General features: G+C 70.0%; 2 protein-coding genes across 7 annotated transcripts in view; one reads left to right on the forward strand and one right to left on the reverse strand.

The window, feature by feature from the left end:
- Positions 1–957, reverse strand: part of POLR2L (RNA polymerase II, I and III subunit L) — a 92,947-nt gene extending 91,990 nt beyond the window's left edge. Inside the window, exon 1 of the mRNA XM_084907047.1 lies at positions 185–957. Coding sequence (XP_084763173.1) covers positions 185–279 — 95 coding nt within the window. The 5' untranslated portion in view covers positions 280–957. The remainder of the gene's footprint in view (positions 1–184) is intronic.
- On the forward strand, positions 592–14,693 carry TSPAN4 (tetraspanin 4). 6 transcript variants are annotated; one of them, XM_084907036.1, is made up of 9 exons: positions 592–656; positions 4,078–4,167; positions 6,667–6,746; positions 11,649–11,840; positions 12,248–12,322; positions 12,796–12,897; positions 13,009–13,140; positions 13,272–13,355; positions 13,942–14,693. In XM_084907036.1, the coding sequence occupies exons 3-9, from the start codon at positions 6,684–6,686 to the stop codon at positions 14,008–14,010; spliced, it is 717 nt and encodes a 238-aa protein (XP_084763162.1). In that variant the 5' UTR covers positions 592–656; positions 4,078–4,167; positions 6,667–6,683; the 3' UTR covers positions 14,011–14,693. The 6 variants fall into 6 exon arrangements, with proteins under 6 accessions (XP_084763162.1, XP_084763161.1, XP_084763160.1 ...); XM_084907035.1 differs by lacking the exon at positions 592–656 and adding an exon at positions 1,889–1,981; XM_084907034.1 differs by lacking the exon at positions 592–656 and adding an exon at positions 2,124–2,408.
- Positions 14,694–14,894: the final 201 nt, after the last annotated feature.

Genomic DNA, 14,894 nt, shown 5'->3' on the forward strand with positions numbered 1-14,894 from the left:
ACGTCCTCCCCAGGCCCGGCCCGGGCCTCGGCCCCCAGCCCCAATCCCTGCTCCCAGACCCACATCCGCCCCAGGCCCGGCCCCAGCCCTCAGCCCCAATCCCTGGTCCCGGCCCCACGTCCGCCCCAGGCCCGGGCACATCCCACCGCCCGGGAGGCCCTCGCCGCCCAGCCCGGCGCCTCACCCCTCGGTGTACTCGGCCTGCAGCAGCCCCAGGTAGGCCTCCCACTTGTTGCCGACGATCTTGCCGCACGTGAAGCAGCGGACGGGGATGATCATGGTGGCGGCGGTGCGGTGGTGACGGCGCTCCGGCGACGGCGGCTTTGAGGCCTCAGTCCCCGCCCCCTGGGCGCATCCAAGTGCCGGGGAGGCAGGCCCGCCCGCTCCTGCCCTGCGGGCCCCGGCGGCCCCCTCCCGTCCTGCGGGCCCCGGCGCCGTGGGCCTGCACTTCCCGGTGCGACGAGCTTCCTTCGCGCGCGCGCGGGGTGGTCCCAGGGGTCCCGCGGCCGCGGCGGGAACGGGGGGCGCCCCCCGTCCGGGCTTTGGTACGTCCCGGACTACGGCGTCCGAGCGCGGCCGCAAGGGCTCGGCGGCGCGGTTCGCGTTTCTCGTGTTCGCACGACTGAGAGCGGCGCGGCGGGCGGACGGCGGCGCAGGTACCGCGCCCGCCCGCGGGGGTGCGGCCGAGGCCTCGCCCGCGGCGCCGGAGCCGGGCCGGAGCCGGGCCGGGCCCCAGAGCACCGGCGGGGACTCCGAGCCCAGGCTTAGCCCGAGCCGCGCCGCAGCAACAAGTGGCGGGGCGACCCCGCGGGGGGCGGGGGTCTGGGCGCGGCCACGGGCGGGTCTTCCCGCCGCCGCTCCTGGCCCGGCCCCGAAAGGGGTCCCCGCCCGCAGCCCCTGCCCGGTGCCCGGGGGTCTCTGAGGCTGAGTTCTGGGGTCTCCTGGGGTGCCGCCCGCCCGCACGGCCCCGGCCCCGGCCAGGTAGTTACCGGAAGCCGACGGCGGGGGGCTCGGCGGGGACGATCGGTCCGTGGCGCGCCCGGCCGGCGGCTCCCCCCGCCTGCGCGGTGTCCATCGCTTCGCCGCGTCCCTCCGCCCTTCTTCCCGGGAAGGGGCTGCGGGCGAGGGGCTGATGCGTCTGCACCCGCCCCGGGGCAGGCTGTGCTGGGTCCCGCGATCTCAGGGCGGCGGACCTCGCTCGGGAGGACGGGAGCGGGGCGGAGAGGGTGGTCAGTGAGGGCGTCGCGGAAGAGGCGCCTTTTGGGTTGAACCTTGAAGAACACGAGGTTTCACAGGGGTGAGCCTGAGTGTGTGAACAAGGACGGATGCTGGCAAAGGGAACCCCTGGGCAGGGCCTGCAGGTTTTACCTGCGGGGTAGCTCCAGGAGGCAGGTTTGGGCTGGGCCCGGGTAGGTGGTGGAGCCAGAGGTGATGGGGCAGGAGCCATGGAGGGTTTACAGGGAGGAGAGTATGTGTTCAGAAATGGGGTGGGGTGAGCCCCAGGATCCTGGGCTGGGGCTGGGGTAGGCTTTGTGCGGGAAGGCTCCCTGCAGGAGGCGAGCACTGGGCTTGGGGGCCCCTGTGACTTAGGCTGTGTGCGGCTCGCTGGCCTGGGACAGACATCTGGGCCTCTGTTGGGTCCCAGGTGTCAGCTAATTGTCCTCTCTGACCTTAGTGGGAGGGGCAGGGAGGTGGAGGGTAGAGCTGGCCAGAGCTGCTGCCCCCGCCCCCCCCGGAGTTTGTGCCTCCACCTTTGCCTGGACCCGTGGCCGCTTCCCCAATGGCATTTGCCATCCCCCATCCTGCCATGTGCAGAGCCACGAGCCAAAGCAACTTCCCTCCCCTGACACCCCTCAACCCCCCTCCCACCGACTGGACGTACATCCTGTCCCTGGCCAGATGGGCAGGCTCCGGGGCCTTGAGTCACGGTGGCCTGGGGTCAGACCCAGGCTCAGCCACAGAAGCTGCCAGAGTGGTGGAGGTGAGAGGGAGCCCAGGAGGGCAGGGGGGTGCCCGCGGGTGGCCCATGGGGAGGGGGAGGGGGCAGAAGGCCTCCTGGAGGAGGGGCCAGGCCTGCCCGCCAGTGCCCGGCGGAGGGAGCCTTTGTTTACTGGGAGTGAGGGGAGCGAGTCTCCGCCCGGATCGCAGGGAGCCAAGTTGACATTCCTGGAATTCTGAGAGCCGGATGCAGATTTGGGGGCGGTGGCAGCTTCCTCTCCCGGAGCTGCCTCCCTCCGGCTCCCTGATTTCCCAGGAGAGGCCATGGGGAGCGGAGCGGCTGCCCGGCCTGGCCCGGGTGCATTGCCCCAGCGCCGGTGCGCAGACGCCCCTCGGGGCACTTGGGGTTCGCAGTCCTCCCGGCTCAGCTCTGCCCAGGCTGGACCACAGGAGCCCGGGGAGCCTCAGAGGTCAGCCCTGACGCCCCCACCCACACCACCCCCGCCTTGGCCCTGAGTGTGTGCGTGTGTGTGTGTGTGTGTGTGTGTGTGTGTTTGCGTGTTTGCGGGTGAGCGTGCACTGGGGAGAAAGCTGAGGAGAGAGCCAGGCAGGCTCTCTTCAGAGTGGCCAGGGGAGGAGGAGCCATGGGGCCCCGGCGCTGGTGGGGGTGTGGGGGACTCTGCCCGCCCGCCGGGTCGTGGGGGCCCTTGGTGACCCCCTGTGTGGAGTGTCAGCACAGATATGGCGGGCTTCTGGGGAGGACCGGAGGGTGAGGTACGGGGTGTCCTGCCCCAGTAATGGGGGGCGGGAGTGGGGAGCTGTGCTCACATGGTTTGGAACTCATGAGCTGTGCTTCCCGCCAGCACGGGTCACTTGAGGGCGGGCAGGGGAGAAGGGGAAATCCAAGATTGAAGTTTTCACTGCTGAGTCTCTGGCCTTGAGTGTTGTCCTGGAGACAGGCCCCGCCCACTGGCCCTGGGTCACAGCCTCAGTTTCCCCTTGGGGAACCAGAGCTGTGGGGCTGGAGGGCCTGAGCGTGGCTGTGTGCACCTGGGCTGGGGCTTGGCCAGTGGCTCCGGTGTGTGCTCACCCTGGAAGCACGGGGGTGGGGGGAAGGGGTGGGGCGGGCAGGGTCCATGAACATTCACGTGTGGGCTGCTCCCCAGAGTCAGCGGGGCGCCCACCTCTGCACCCACACTAGCCCTGGGTTGTGCGTGTGGTGTGGCAGGGGTGCTGGAGCCTGGGGTGGCCCTGACCTCATGATCTACTGGGCAACAGCCTTTGAGAAGGTCCCTGCCCACCGGCCCCACCCGGTGCCTGGGCCGGATGTGGGCTCCCTGTGGGGGTGGGGGTGGGTCCAGGGGCGCAGACCTTCTCGGAGGCGGGTGGGCATACACTGGGCATCTGAAGCCGGTGCTCCGGGGCCTTGGTAAGTGGGCAGGCACCCCTCCCCAGGGTCCTAACTGTGCCCCTCCACCTCTAGCGCCCCGTGGCCTCCAGTGGAGGAATAGCGGGGGAGGAGGAGGAGCAGGAGGAGCAGGAGGAGGGGGGAGAGGAGGAGGAGAAGGGGGGGAGGAGGAAGAGGAGGAGGATTCTGGGCAGGCCCTGAGCTCCGGCTGGCCTGGGGGGCGCAGGAGGAGAACGGAGGCCCCGCCCAGCGGGACCCTCCTGGGAGCAGGTGCCTCCCAGCCCCTGGGGCCCTGGTTTGGGTCAGGGAGACAGCCGCCTGGGTCCTGCGAGCGGAGGGGTGCCAGCCTGGTGCCTGCGTGCCCCTCCCCCCGGGGGCTGGGTGGGCGCTGGGCCCTGCGGCTGAAGCGGCAGCAGGAGGGGCCACCGCAGGCCTGTTTGTGTTGGCCGGGCCTCCGGCTCCTCAGAGCTGCCGCTGCCTCCGCCCCGGGCTGGCCGCCCTGCTGGGCCGTGGGCGGCCAGGCCCTCTGCGGGCTCGGGGGCCACCCAGTCAATTGCCTGTCTGTCCCTCCGCCCGGCCTCCACCTCTGAGGCGGGCTGCTGTTTCCGGGCCCGGGCCTTTGAGCGGGAGCCTTGGGCAGAGCCCGGCGGGGCCCTGGCCTGAGTCCCTCACACCCCCGGGCCCTACCCCCCCACGAGGTACAGCCTCACCCTGCCGTCTTCCCTCCGCAGAGCTCCCGCCCGCCTGCCTTGGCCCCGCTGACTGCGCCTGCCCGCCGGCCTCAGGGCCCTGACACCGCCTGGCTCCCGTGGCAAGCCCAGGTACGTCACCGCTGGCCGGGCCGTGGGGACAGGTCTGGCTGCCTCCTGGCTTCGCCTGGGCCTGGGCCTGGGGCCGTGCCAGCCATGCTGCCTCCCCAGGGTGCTCTGCTGGAGCCCCACCTGCCGCAGGAAGGGGCTGGACTTGGGGACAGGATCCCAGCCCCCCACCTGTGTCCACACCCCTCCTGACCCTGGTGCTGGCTCGGGTCTCCCGGTTTCAGCTCAGACTCACCTGCTCACCTGGAGTGATGGCACGGGTTTGGGAGATGGCGATGGGGGTGGTGGGAGTTTTGGGGGACACCGAGGCAGCACTGGCTGAGGGAGATGGGACTGAGGGCATCCGGGGTGCTGGGCTCAGTGTGGATGCGTAAGCCCCAACGTGATGCAGGCATGGAGGGGGCCCAGGGGAGCCCTGCCCACCACTGCCCCGCCCAGCCCTGGCCCCGGAACCCTCCGTCGTCCTCGGAGGCCCTGCCCTGGAGCCGGCCCCCATCCCCACCCACCTCTGGCCAGCACCTTCAGTACAAGGGGCGTGGGTGCATGTTTGGGGGTGTAAGTCACTGGGTGTCTGGGACCTGGCTCGGGTCCAGCCCAGTGTGTGTGGACGGTCCTGGGCTCGGACTTCCAGCCTGGGCTGGTGCAAGTGGAAGTTGGGCCCTGGGTTCAAAAATCACCACGAATTTCCAAAGGCGGTGGTGGAGGTCACACCAGCGAGGGCTCCGGGTGGCCCGCGGCCGTGGAGGCAGGCCTGGCTGGGAGAGGAGCGGGGTGCGGGGCGGGCGGGGGTGGCCGCTGGGCCTGGAGTGGGCCTGCCTCTGGGTCCCCAGCCGTCACCCTGACTGGGGATCGAACCGCAACCTCCCGGGTCATAGGTCGGTGCTCAACCACTGAGCCAGGTGGGCCGAGCACTTATTTATCCTCATTTTATGTGTTAATCCTCACCGGAGGGTATTTTCCCATTGATTGTTAGAGAGAGTGAAAGGGAGGGGGGTGGAAAGAGAGAAACATCGATGTGAGAGAGACACATCGACTGGCTGCCTCCCACACATGCCCTAGTCCAGTGGGGGATTGAACCTGCAACCGAGGTACATGCCCTGATGGGTAATTGAAGGAATTGAACAGTGACCCTGGGCTGATGCTCTAACCACTGAGCAACACAACCAGGGCTCCGGCCCTCTCTTTAAGTCTGAAAACTTCCCAGACTGCCTTGCAGAGTGACCCCCCTTTCCCCCCCAGCTCCACCCTCCCCCCCAGCTCCATCCTCCCCCCCAGCTCCATCCCCCCCCAGCTCCACCCTCCCCCCCAGCTCCATCCCCCCCCAGCTCCACCCCCCCCAGCTCCACCCTCCCCCCCAGCTCCACCCCCCCAGCTCCACCCTCCCCCAGCTCCACCCTCCCCCCCAGCTCCACCCCCCCCCCAGCTCCATCCTCCCCCCCAGCTCCATCCCCCCCCAGCTCCACCCTCCCCCCCAGCTCCATCCCCCCCCAGCTCCCCCCTCCCCCCCAGCTCCATCCCCCCCCAGCTCCACCCCCCCCAGCTCCACCCTCCCCCAGCTCCATCCCCCCCAGCTCCACCCTCCCCCAGCTCCACCCTCCCCCCCAGCTCCACCCCCCCCCCAGCTCCATCCTCCCCCCCAGCTCCATCCCCCCCCAGCTCCACCCTCCCCCCCAGCTCCATCCCCCCCCAGCTCCACCCTCCCCCCCAGCTCCATCCCCCCCCCAGCTCCACCCCCCCCAGCTCCACCCTCCCCCCCAGCTCCACCCCCCCCAGCTCCATCCCCCCCCAGCTCCACCCTCCCCCCCAGCTCCATCCCCCCCCAGCTCCATCCCCCCCCAGCTCCATCCCCCCCCCAGCTCCATCCCCCCCCCCAGCTCCATCTTCCCCGGGATCCAGGAGGGGCGCCGGCGGGATTGGCCGGCGGCGGGCCGGAGGGAGGGTGGGAGGAGGGTCGGCGCGGGGGCGGAGGCGGGGCGGCCGCAGATTGGCGGGGCGGGGGCGGGGGCGGGGCGGGGGCGGGTCGTCGCCGGGCGGGATTGGCGGGCGGCGGGGCCGGAGGGAGGTGGGAGGGAGGAGGGTCGGCGGGGGGCGGGAGCAGGGGGCGCGGGGCGGGGCTTCGGGCGGGGGCGCGGGCTGCGGCGGGCGGGCCGGGCCGGGTCCGGACCCGCGGGTCTGCGCGGGGCTCGGGCTGCACCGCGGGGGCCGGGGGCTCCGGGGGCTCGGGGGGCGGGAGGCGCGGCGGCGGCGGGATGCGGCGCGCGGCGGCGGCGGGCGCGGGGCGCTGAGCTCGGGCCGCCGGGATGCGCCGCTCCAGCACCGACGAGTCCACGTACCGGCGCAGCCCGTCGCCGGAGGGCAAGCGGCCGGGCGGCCCGTTCCGCCGCTGCAGCGGCCTCTACGGCGACGGCGGCCCGTTCGGCCCCCAGGCGGCCCCGCGCCCGCCGCCCAAGGGCGCCCGGTACGTGGTGCTGTACCTGGACCTGTCCTTCATCTTCCTCCTAGAGCTCAAGCGCTGCGGCATGGCGCGCGGCTGCCTGCAGGCCGTCAAGTACCTCATGTTCGCCTTCAACCTGCTCTTCTGGGTGAGTGGCCGGGCCGGGCCGGGGCTCGGGCCGGGCGGGAGCCAGGGAGGCCCGCGCCGGCGGAGGGGCAGGATGGAGATGCGAGGTCCCCGGGGCGCTGCTTGGCCGGACCGGCCGGTGGGGCGGGGGCCCGCGCGGGGGAGGGGGCCGGCCGGGCCTCCGCCCTGGGCAGCTGGGCGGGTCCTCTTCCCCAGGGGGTGCCCCGCAGGAGATGCCCGGGACGCTGAGCGGCACCTGCCCGGGTCCGCTGGTCTGTGTGCTGGGCTGGTGCTCCGCTCTGCTTCCCTCCGCCCGCAGCCCGAGTTCTTTACTCCTCCCCCCGCCCCCATCAAGTGGACCCACCTACCAGTCCCAGTCCCAGGGACCCCAGCTTATGAGGGGCTGTAGGGTGAAGTACCCCGTCTCTGGAGAAGCGGGGGAAGGGAGAGGGTGCGCACTGTGGGTGGTGCCGGCTGGGACAGTGGGCTGTGGGACCGGAGGGGTGTCCCGCCTGCTGCCTCTCCTCCAGCAGGCTGGGGGCGGCTTCCAGAACTTCTGCGGAGACGGGAGGTGCCGTGTCTGTCAGGGGGCCCCTCCCCCGGGACGGGGACAGTTGCCTCCGGACCCAGGCTGGGACCCCGGCCGCAGGGTGTGGCTGTGGCGGAGGCAGGGTCACACCTGCCCAGGTCGGAGATGCCCGGCCAGGCCTCCGACCCGCAGGCTGGGCGGGAGGCTGCTGGAGAGGAAGTCAAGGTCACTCCGCTTCCTTCATTAATTCCTGGGCCAAACCCCTTCACCACTGGGAGCAAGGGGCGTGGCTCTCCTCCCTGGGCTGGACCGAAGGAGGCTGCATTTGCATGCTCATTTGCATGTGGTCCAGTGGAGGACAGATGCCTAGGAACCCAGGGCTACCATTCTGCACCTCCCTCCATCCTGGGCCCCGGCTTTTCTCTCTCCCACTTGGGGGGCGTTAGGGGTCCCTGGGAGGGGCAGCTAGCCTGGGGTCAAATGTGAGGTGTGACCCAAGGCGGCTCTTGCCTAAGATGCCTGCTTTTCAGAGGGTCGGTCGCCCTAAGCGTTTGTTCTCTGCCAGGGGCTCCTGGGAGGGGGGGCCGGGCCCGGAGCCCGCGGAGCGGTGGGTGCGGCTGGAGCTCCGAGCAGACAGCTGCAGGGCCACCGGCATGGGTAGGGCTGATGGCTGCAGAGGGGACCAGAGCTGGCAGCCAGGGTGGGCCTGTGGGTTGTGGATTGGTTGGGGGCCTGGGGGGGGCCGTGGCCAGGTCCCTGCTTCTCACCCAGCTGCCCTCAGCCACCGGGACACCTGCCTGCGAGGAGAGGGGTGCCTCACGGGGGCCTGTGCGCGGGGAGCTCGGGGCCTTCGCCTGCGAGTCCCCCCGGAGCTTCTCCAGCAGCTCGGGCTCCCCAGGCCGGTAACGGCCGCGGTGGGGAACCCCAGCCCCTCCGCTCAGCCCCCCGCCCACCCCGGGCAGCTGCAGGCCTGACTCGCAGCCGGTGGGCAGGTGTTGGCATTCTTTTTTTTTTAACGTATTTTGTTGATTTTTTTACAGAGAGGAAGGGAGAGGGTTAGAGAGTTAGAAACATTGATCAGCTGCCTCTTGCACACTCCCTATTGGGGATGTGCCCGCAACCCAGGTGCATGCCCTTGACTGGAATCGAACCTGGGACTCTTCGGTCTGCAGGCTGACGCTCCAGCCACTGAGCCACACCGGTTAGGACTGATGTTGACATTCTTGAACTGCTTGTAGAATGACCTGCATGTAGATGGTGCCCTCCGCCATGCCAGCCCCCATGCCGAGGCTGTGTCGGCTGCCAGGGAGGGGCTTCTGGGCACAGGCTTGGCCCCTAGCCCTCCACCCCATTCCAAGGACATGGCCTGCTGCCCGGCCATCTGCCACCCTGAGCCGTGTGGCCAGAGAGCCGTCAGCACAGGGCCTGCTGGCGCCCACCCGGCCCTGGGCTGCAGGTGATGGCATCACCAGCCGTGCCCGGACCGGTGGGAAGTGTGAGACCAGGAACACAGCAGCGGGCAGGCGGGTCGCAGCGGGGGCAGGTGAGGGCAGGGTGCTGAGAGGCAGGGAGGCTCTGGGGGCCGAGGCTGGATCCCCCCTCCCGGGCTGTCGAGTGGTTAGGGTCTGCCGTGGCCCCACTGGGTTTCCGTCCAGCTGGGGAGTGGGCCCCGCCGTGCACCGGGCAGCGGGCAAGCGGCTGGGGAGGTGCGGGTGGACACTGGTGAGCAGGGTGGCGCCCTGGGTCCCCAGCTTCGCCGTCCAGCCAGCCTGCCCGGGGAGGGCTGGGCGCTCGGCCTCGGGAGCCGGCGGTGTGTCCTCCTCCTGTGATGTTCTGTGTCTGGATGTAATGGGCCCATTTTTCTCCTGCACTCGGAGGCTGTAATTTTCCTGCCAAAATGTTTTAAAAGCTGCAGACGCAGAAACATTCCGAAATTACAGGTAATTTTATTAAGCACAGGCGTGCAGTGTTGGCGCGGCTCTGGGGGAGTTTTGGCGCCTGTTCCGTGTGAATGTGCTTGATGTGGAGGGGCCGGGGCCGGGCACAGGGCCGCGCGTTGGGAGCCGTGAGGGTGCCCGGGCCTGGGTCCCCGGGTGGATGGCGTGTGTCAGGGTCTCTCCTCCATCTCGGGCCGAGACGGGCATTTCGTGGTGTTCACTAAGGAAACGCCCCCCAGGCTGGCTGTGGAGCCACCCCTCCTGGCCCCCGACCCCGGACGGCCCCTTCCTGCCGGCTCTTCCTGTGCCGCCCGGAGCTTCCCCTCCGAGCAGCGTGCTCTCGTTTCCCGTCCACAGAGCCATCCATAGCCTGGAGGCCGCGGGCGGGCAGGCAGCTGGTTTTAAATAACAGCTCAGCGCCTCCAGGTCAGGGTCCTGCCCAAGAGGCAGCCTCCCCCACCGGGCTAGCCTGAGGCCCAGAGCTGTGAGCTGGTGAGGGCCAGGGGCCAGCGAACCCAGCGGGTCACTGTCCTCTGTCCAGAGGCCTGGCGTACGAGTTCCTCCCCAGAGAGGTGCCCCCTCCCTGCCCCCATGTGGGTCTGCGTGGCGTTGCTCCTGCCCACAGTGCCCCAGCCACACCCCCTCCCCCGCTGGGGTCCTTGGAGATCCCACCAGCCCCGATGGGCATGGGGGTAAGTGGGGTGCAGGCAGGCAGGAGAATGAAACGAGCCCGTGCTCACCCCTGCCTCCGCTGCCCGAGACGCCAGGCTCAGGGTGCCCGGGGCACTGGTGGCCTGGCCTGCAGTCAGCACCAAGGACAGCGCCACCCTCTGGTTACTGGTGGGACCTGCCTCTAGCCCACCTACACCCGGGGGCACACACATCTCCCTAGGCAGCACTCTGCCTGCCTGGGCAGTGCCGTGCTGGCTCTGCAGTAAGGATGGTCCGGGGGGTGGTGTGTGCGTGCCTGTGCCTGGGTGTGCGGAGTGTGAGGAACCAGCTGCTGAGTGTGTGTGGGGCAGACACCGGGTGATGTGTCCATCCGGGCAGCCTCCCCTGGCCTGGGCTCCGTAGCTGGTCACAGTCCCGCTTCATCAGGGGCCCTTCTGGGAACCCCCAGGCCGGCCGGGCAGTGCTGGGCTGCTCAGCCTCTGCACCCTGTCCCCCAACTCGCTGCCTAGAAGCACGGGGCCCTGGCACGTCCTGCCCCTGGCTGGCTCTCCCTTCGGCCACTGCAGCCCCCACCTGCCTGGGAGGGGCACAGCCGGGTCTGCCCAGAGGGACTCCAGACGCCATAGGAGCCTGGGCAGAGCTCACCCGCCCCCCGGTAATTGTGGTTTCCTGCTGGCGGCAGGCTTAATGCACCATGTGGGATGGAGACAGTGATGGAGACGGGCGGCAGCTGCCGCCCCCACGCCCCGCGCCCCATGCCCGGCCGTGGCCAGGCTGACTGTGGGGGAGGGGCTCAGACAGGGCTCTGAGCTGTGGGTCCCTGTCTCACCGGAGGCCGGACCTCGGCTCACTGTCTGGGAGATGGGTACGAGCCTGGCTGTTGGGCGTGGGAGCTTTGTGGGTGATGCGGCTCTTGGTGGCCTGGGTAAGGAGCACTGCCCCTGGAGTTGGTGGTCCCGCTGTCTGGGGTGGGCAGGGGCGCATCTGAGGGGGTAGTTGTGCCCTGGGCTGCCCTGAGGCCAAGCCCATGGGGGCCGAGCCCCGACTGGCAGGACGCTCCTGGGCCCTGGGGGGGAGCTCAGGGTCCCATGACTATCCAGTCCTCGCCTTCCCAGGCCATCAGCCGTCGGTCCCCAAGTGCTGCCAGCATTTGTGGGGCTGCCTGCACCCTGGGACACAGCTTCCGTTTCACCCTGAGCCGACCCAGAGCCCAAGGGTCATTGTCTGAGGGAGGGCTGGAGCCTCAGCCCCTTGGCCAGCCCTGGGCGCCTCGCTGCTCCCCCTTCTTCCTCTGTTTTAATTGGTTTTTGTAACGAGCAATTACGAAATCTGGTAAGAGCTGCCGTGGTGAGGGAGGAGGCAGCGAGGGCAGGAGCAGGCTCCGCCCCGGGCACCCTGCACTCCGGGGCCCTGTGGGTGCGTGGGCGGCCCACCCAGCGGGAAGCCAGGATCCAGGAAGAGCAAGCGCGAAGGGTTCCCTCTATGGCGTCTGGGGCCCGAAGGTGGGGCTCCCTGGGCTGCTCCGGTCCGGTGGGGGGTGAGGTGCAGGCTGTGTTCTGGGCGGAGGGGATGCTTCTTGGAGGGTGGGCTTGGGGGGTGCTCTGGGGCCCCGTTCATGATAGCGAGTGTCCGCAGACCAGCGCCCCCCACCAACCCCGGTGGCCACGCCTGGTGTGGGCCTGGGTCGGGGTGTCGGGACGAGACCGGGAGGGGCCCTCGAGGGGCACGCGGGCTCGCCTGGACGCCCCGCTGCCGCCTCACCACCCCTCTCGCCTGCCCTCGCCAGCTGGGAGGATGCGGCATCCTGGGGGTGGGCATCTGGCTGGCCGCCACGCAGGGGAACTTCGCCACCCTGTCCTCCTCCTTCCCGTCCCTGTCGGCCGCCAACCTGCTCATCGTCACCGGCACCTTCATCATGGCCATCGGCTTCGTGGGCTGCATTGGGGCCATCAAGGAGAACAAGTGCCTGCTGCTCACCGTGAGTGCGGGCGGGGCCTGTGCGGGGAGTGACCTGTGCGGGGAGGGCAGGGCGGGGCCTGTGCCGGGAGGGCCTGGGCACAGGCTCCCACTCGGCGCCACCTCCTGGGCTGTGGGCTGCTCTGAGGCAGGGGCCTCTGGAGTCAGGACACGTGCCCACCGTCACATGCGTGACAGGCCTGTTTCCCAGGACCGCCCTTTGGGACCCCAGCCCCTGCTCCCCCCTTCACCCTGGGGCCCTCTGTGGAGATGCTCCCGGGCTGGCCGCGGCCTTGGAGGTGGACTTAGGCGGGATGCCCGTGACCCTGACCGCAGAGAACTCTGAGGGCGTGGCTGCCCAGGACAGGGTCGCTGCAGGCCGGGTGGCTGGTGGGAGGGCCGGGTGCTGAGCCCCCATCACCCCTGCAGTTCTTCGTGCTGCTGCTGCTGGTGCTCCTGCTGGAGGTCACCGTCGCTGTCCTCTTCTCCGCCTACACCGACAAGGTCAGCCCCTCGGCACCGGCTTCTGGGGGCCCCATCGCGAGCCGCCCCTCAGACGCCCGCTCCCTGTGGGTGATCTCCCGCTTGTTCCCTTAACCGCCCGCTCACGCGTTCCCGGGTGTGACTGGGACTGCCTGCCTGCGCGTGGCCCTCGGCTGGCTCCCGCCGCCTGGGCAGACCGCACTCTGTGGGGAGCACCTCCCGGTCCTTCCTGGAGGCCCGGGGGGGTGGGGCCCGGTCTGCTCCTGGAGGGGGGGGGTAGCCTCAAGGCCCGCAGCCGATGTGGTGGTTGAGTGTGCTGGGGGGGGGGGGGCACACCCAGCTGGGGTCTGTGCATCTACATCCAGCTGAGCGGGCTGCTGTGTCTGACTCATCCGGTGCTCAGCACCCAGGGGCGGAGAGGGGAGAACTAGGGCCTGGGCGCTGCGGGGACTTCTGGGGGCGGGGAGGCTCTGCTGACCACACGGCCCCTGCAGATCGACAGGTATGCGCAGCGAGATCTGAAGAAGGGCCTGCACCTGTACGGCACCCCAGGCAATGTGGGGCTCACCAACGCCTGGAGCATCATCCAGACCGACGTGAGGGGCATGGCTGAGGGCGTGGGGCGGCCCGCCTGCGGGGTGCTGGACCTGGGGGTGCTGGGTGTGTGGTGGGGCCCCTCAGCGAGGTCCCGCTGGTGCCTCCCGCAGTTCCGCTGCTGCGGCGTCTCCAACTACACGGACTGGTTCGAGGTCTACAACGCCACACGCGTGCCCGACTCCTGCTGCCTGGAGTTCAGCGAGAGCTGCGGGCTGCACGCACCTGGCACCTGGTGGAAGGCGGTGAGCCGGCGCCCGCCCCGCCCATCTGCTGGTTTGGCCCCAGGACCTGGGGGTAGAGGGCCGGCCTCACAGCAGTGTGCCCTGGGAACCCCGCCCTTCCTCCGGCCCTGCTAACTCCCCCCTTCCTCCAGCCCTGCTATGAGACGGTGAAGATGTGGCTCCAGGAGAACCTGCTGGCCGTGGGCATCTTTGGGCTGTGCACGGCGCTGGTGCAGGTACGGAGGGTGGCAGCTCCCGCACTGAGGCCCCGGGGAGCCCCGTCCCCAGGCAGAGGTGGGGTCTGTGGGGGTGGAGGGACCCTGCATGAGCAAAGTGGGTGAGGCGCAGCCTGGACACCTGTGAGGACCCTGGGCACTCCCAGCCCTGTTCTTGCAGCCCCTGCCCAGCGGGCTGATGGCAGGTCCAGCTGGGGGCCCTGCTCCCTGACCCCTGGCGCCAAGGAACCCGAGTGACTGCATCCTGGGGGCTAAGCCATATCAGTCACCTCGGCCATCAGGGCAGCCACCGTCCCTGGGTTCGAAGCCAGAGCGGATGAACACGATTACAGTTGGATGAATGGGCAAGGGGCAGGGTGCTGGGGCCCGGCAGGCGGGGAGGGGGCCGCTGACCCATGATGCAGCCGCCCTGAAGAGCCCAGGCTGGCAGTGCCAGCGAGAGGCGGGCTGTGCCTGCAGGGCTGAGGTGGTGGTGATGGACCTGAATTGCCAAGGGTGGGGGCATCCTGAGGAGGGGCCGGGTGCCCGCAGGCAGGACGTGGCTCTGTGGCTCCGCTCAGCACCCCTGACCCCCGTGTCCCCGCAGATCTTGGGCCTGACCTTCGCGATGACCATGTACTGCCAGGTGGTGAAGGCCGACACCTACTGCGCATAGGCTGCCCTGCCGGCCACCCAGCTTCGCTGCCAAAGGATCCACCCACCGGGAGAGGCCTCGTCCCCTGGGCCTCTGAGCACATGCCGAGGGGCAGCTGGCACCCTCGGTGTTCACGCCCACGAACTCTGCAGAGCAGCTCTCCCTGGACCCTGCCCAGGGCTGGGCTGGGCAAGGGCCTCCTGCTGGCTGGTGCTCGGGGCGGAGCCCCGTCCTCACATTCCACACGGGGCAGGGCAGGCCCGGTGCGTCTATAAGGTGCGTGGGCAGCAGCCCCTTTTCACTGCCCTGACCCCCCCCGGGCACCACGCCTGGGCACACCTGTGGCCGTGGCCTCCCCACCGTGGGGCTGCTGCCTGGAGTGGGGCTCTGTGACCCACAGGCTCGGGCGAGCTGCCAGCCAGCAGGTGGGGCTGAGTGCGAGGATAGGCCCCAACCTCCACTAGCTGAGCTCCAGGAAGTGGTGCAGGGGCCCCGAGAACCACCAGGTGCCCCGACCTGTCCATGTCTCTGTTCCCCTGCATCTCTCCCCCCTTCCTCCAAGCTGTCCCCCCCCCCCCCACCGTGTCAACAAGGGGCGTGCGGTTCCTTGCTGCCCATTGGGGAACGTGGCCCCGAGGTGTCTCTCTGTACGACTTTGCAAATAAAGGGGCCGTGGGAGCGAGCAGCTGCCAGGCCCAGCACCAGCCAGGCGCCTCTGGGGCTTCCTGTGGCCGGGCTGATGGGCAGTGAGGGCTGGGGGCTTCCTGTGGCCAGGCTGATGGGCAGTGAGGGCTGGGGCTGGGGTTCAGGTCGGGTGGACCGCTCAGGAGCCTCAGGCTGCGGGGCACCTGCCCACAACCCCATTCCGGCCTGCTCCGTGGTCCGGCCTTGGTCAACCCGCCCAG

The sequence above is a fragment of the Pipistrellus hanaki genome (assembly GCF_964339955.1).
Source record: "Pipistrellus hanaki genome assembly, contig: scaffold_39, whole genome shotgun sequence".
Classification (NCBI taxonomy): domain Eukaryota; kingdom Metazoa; phylum Chordata; class Mammalia; order Chiroptera; family Vespertilionidae; genus Pipistrellus; species Pipistrellus hanaki.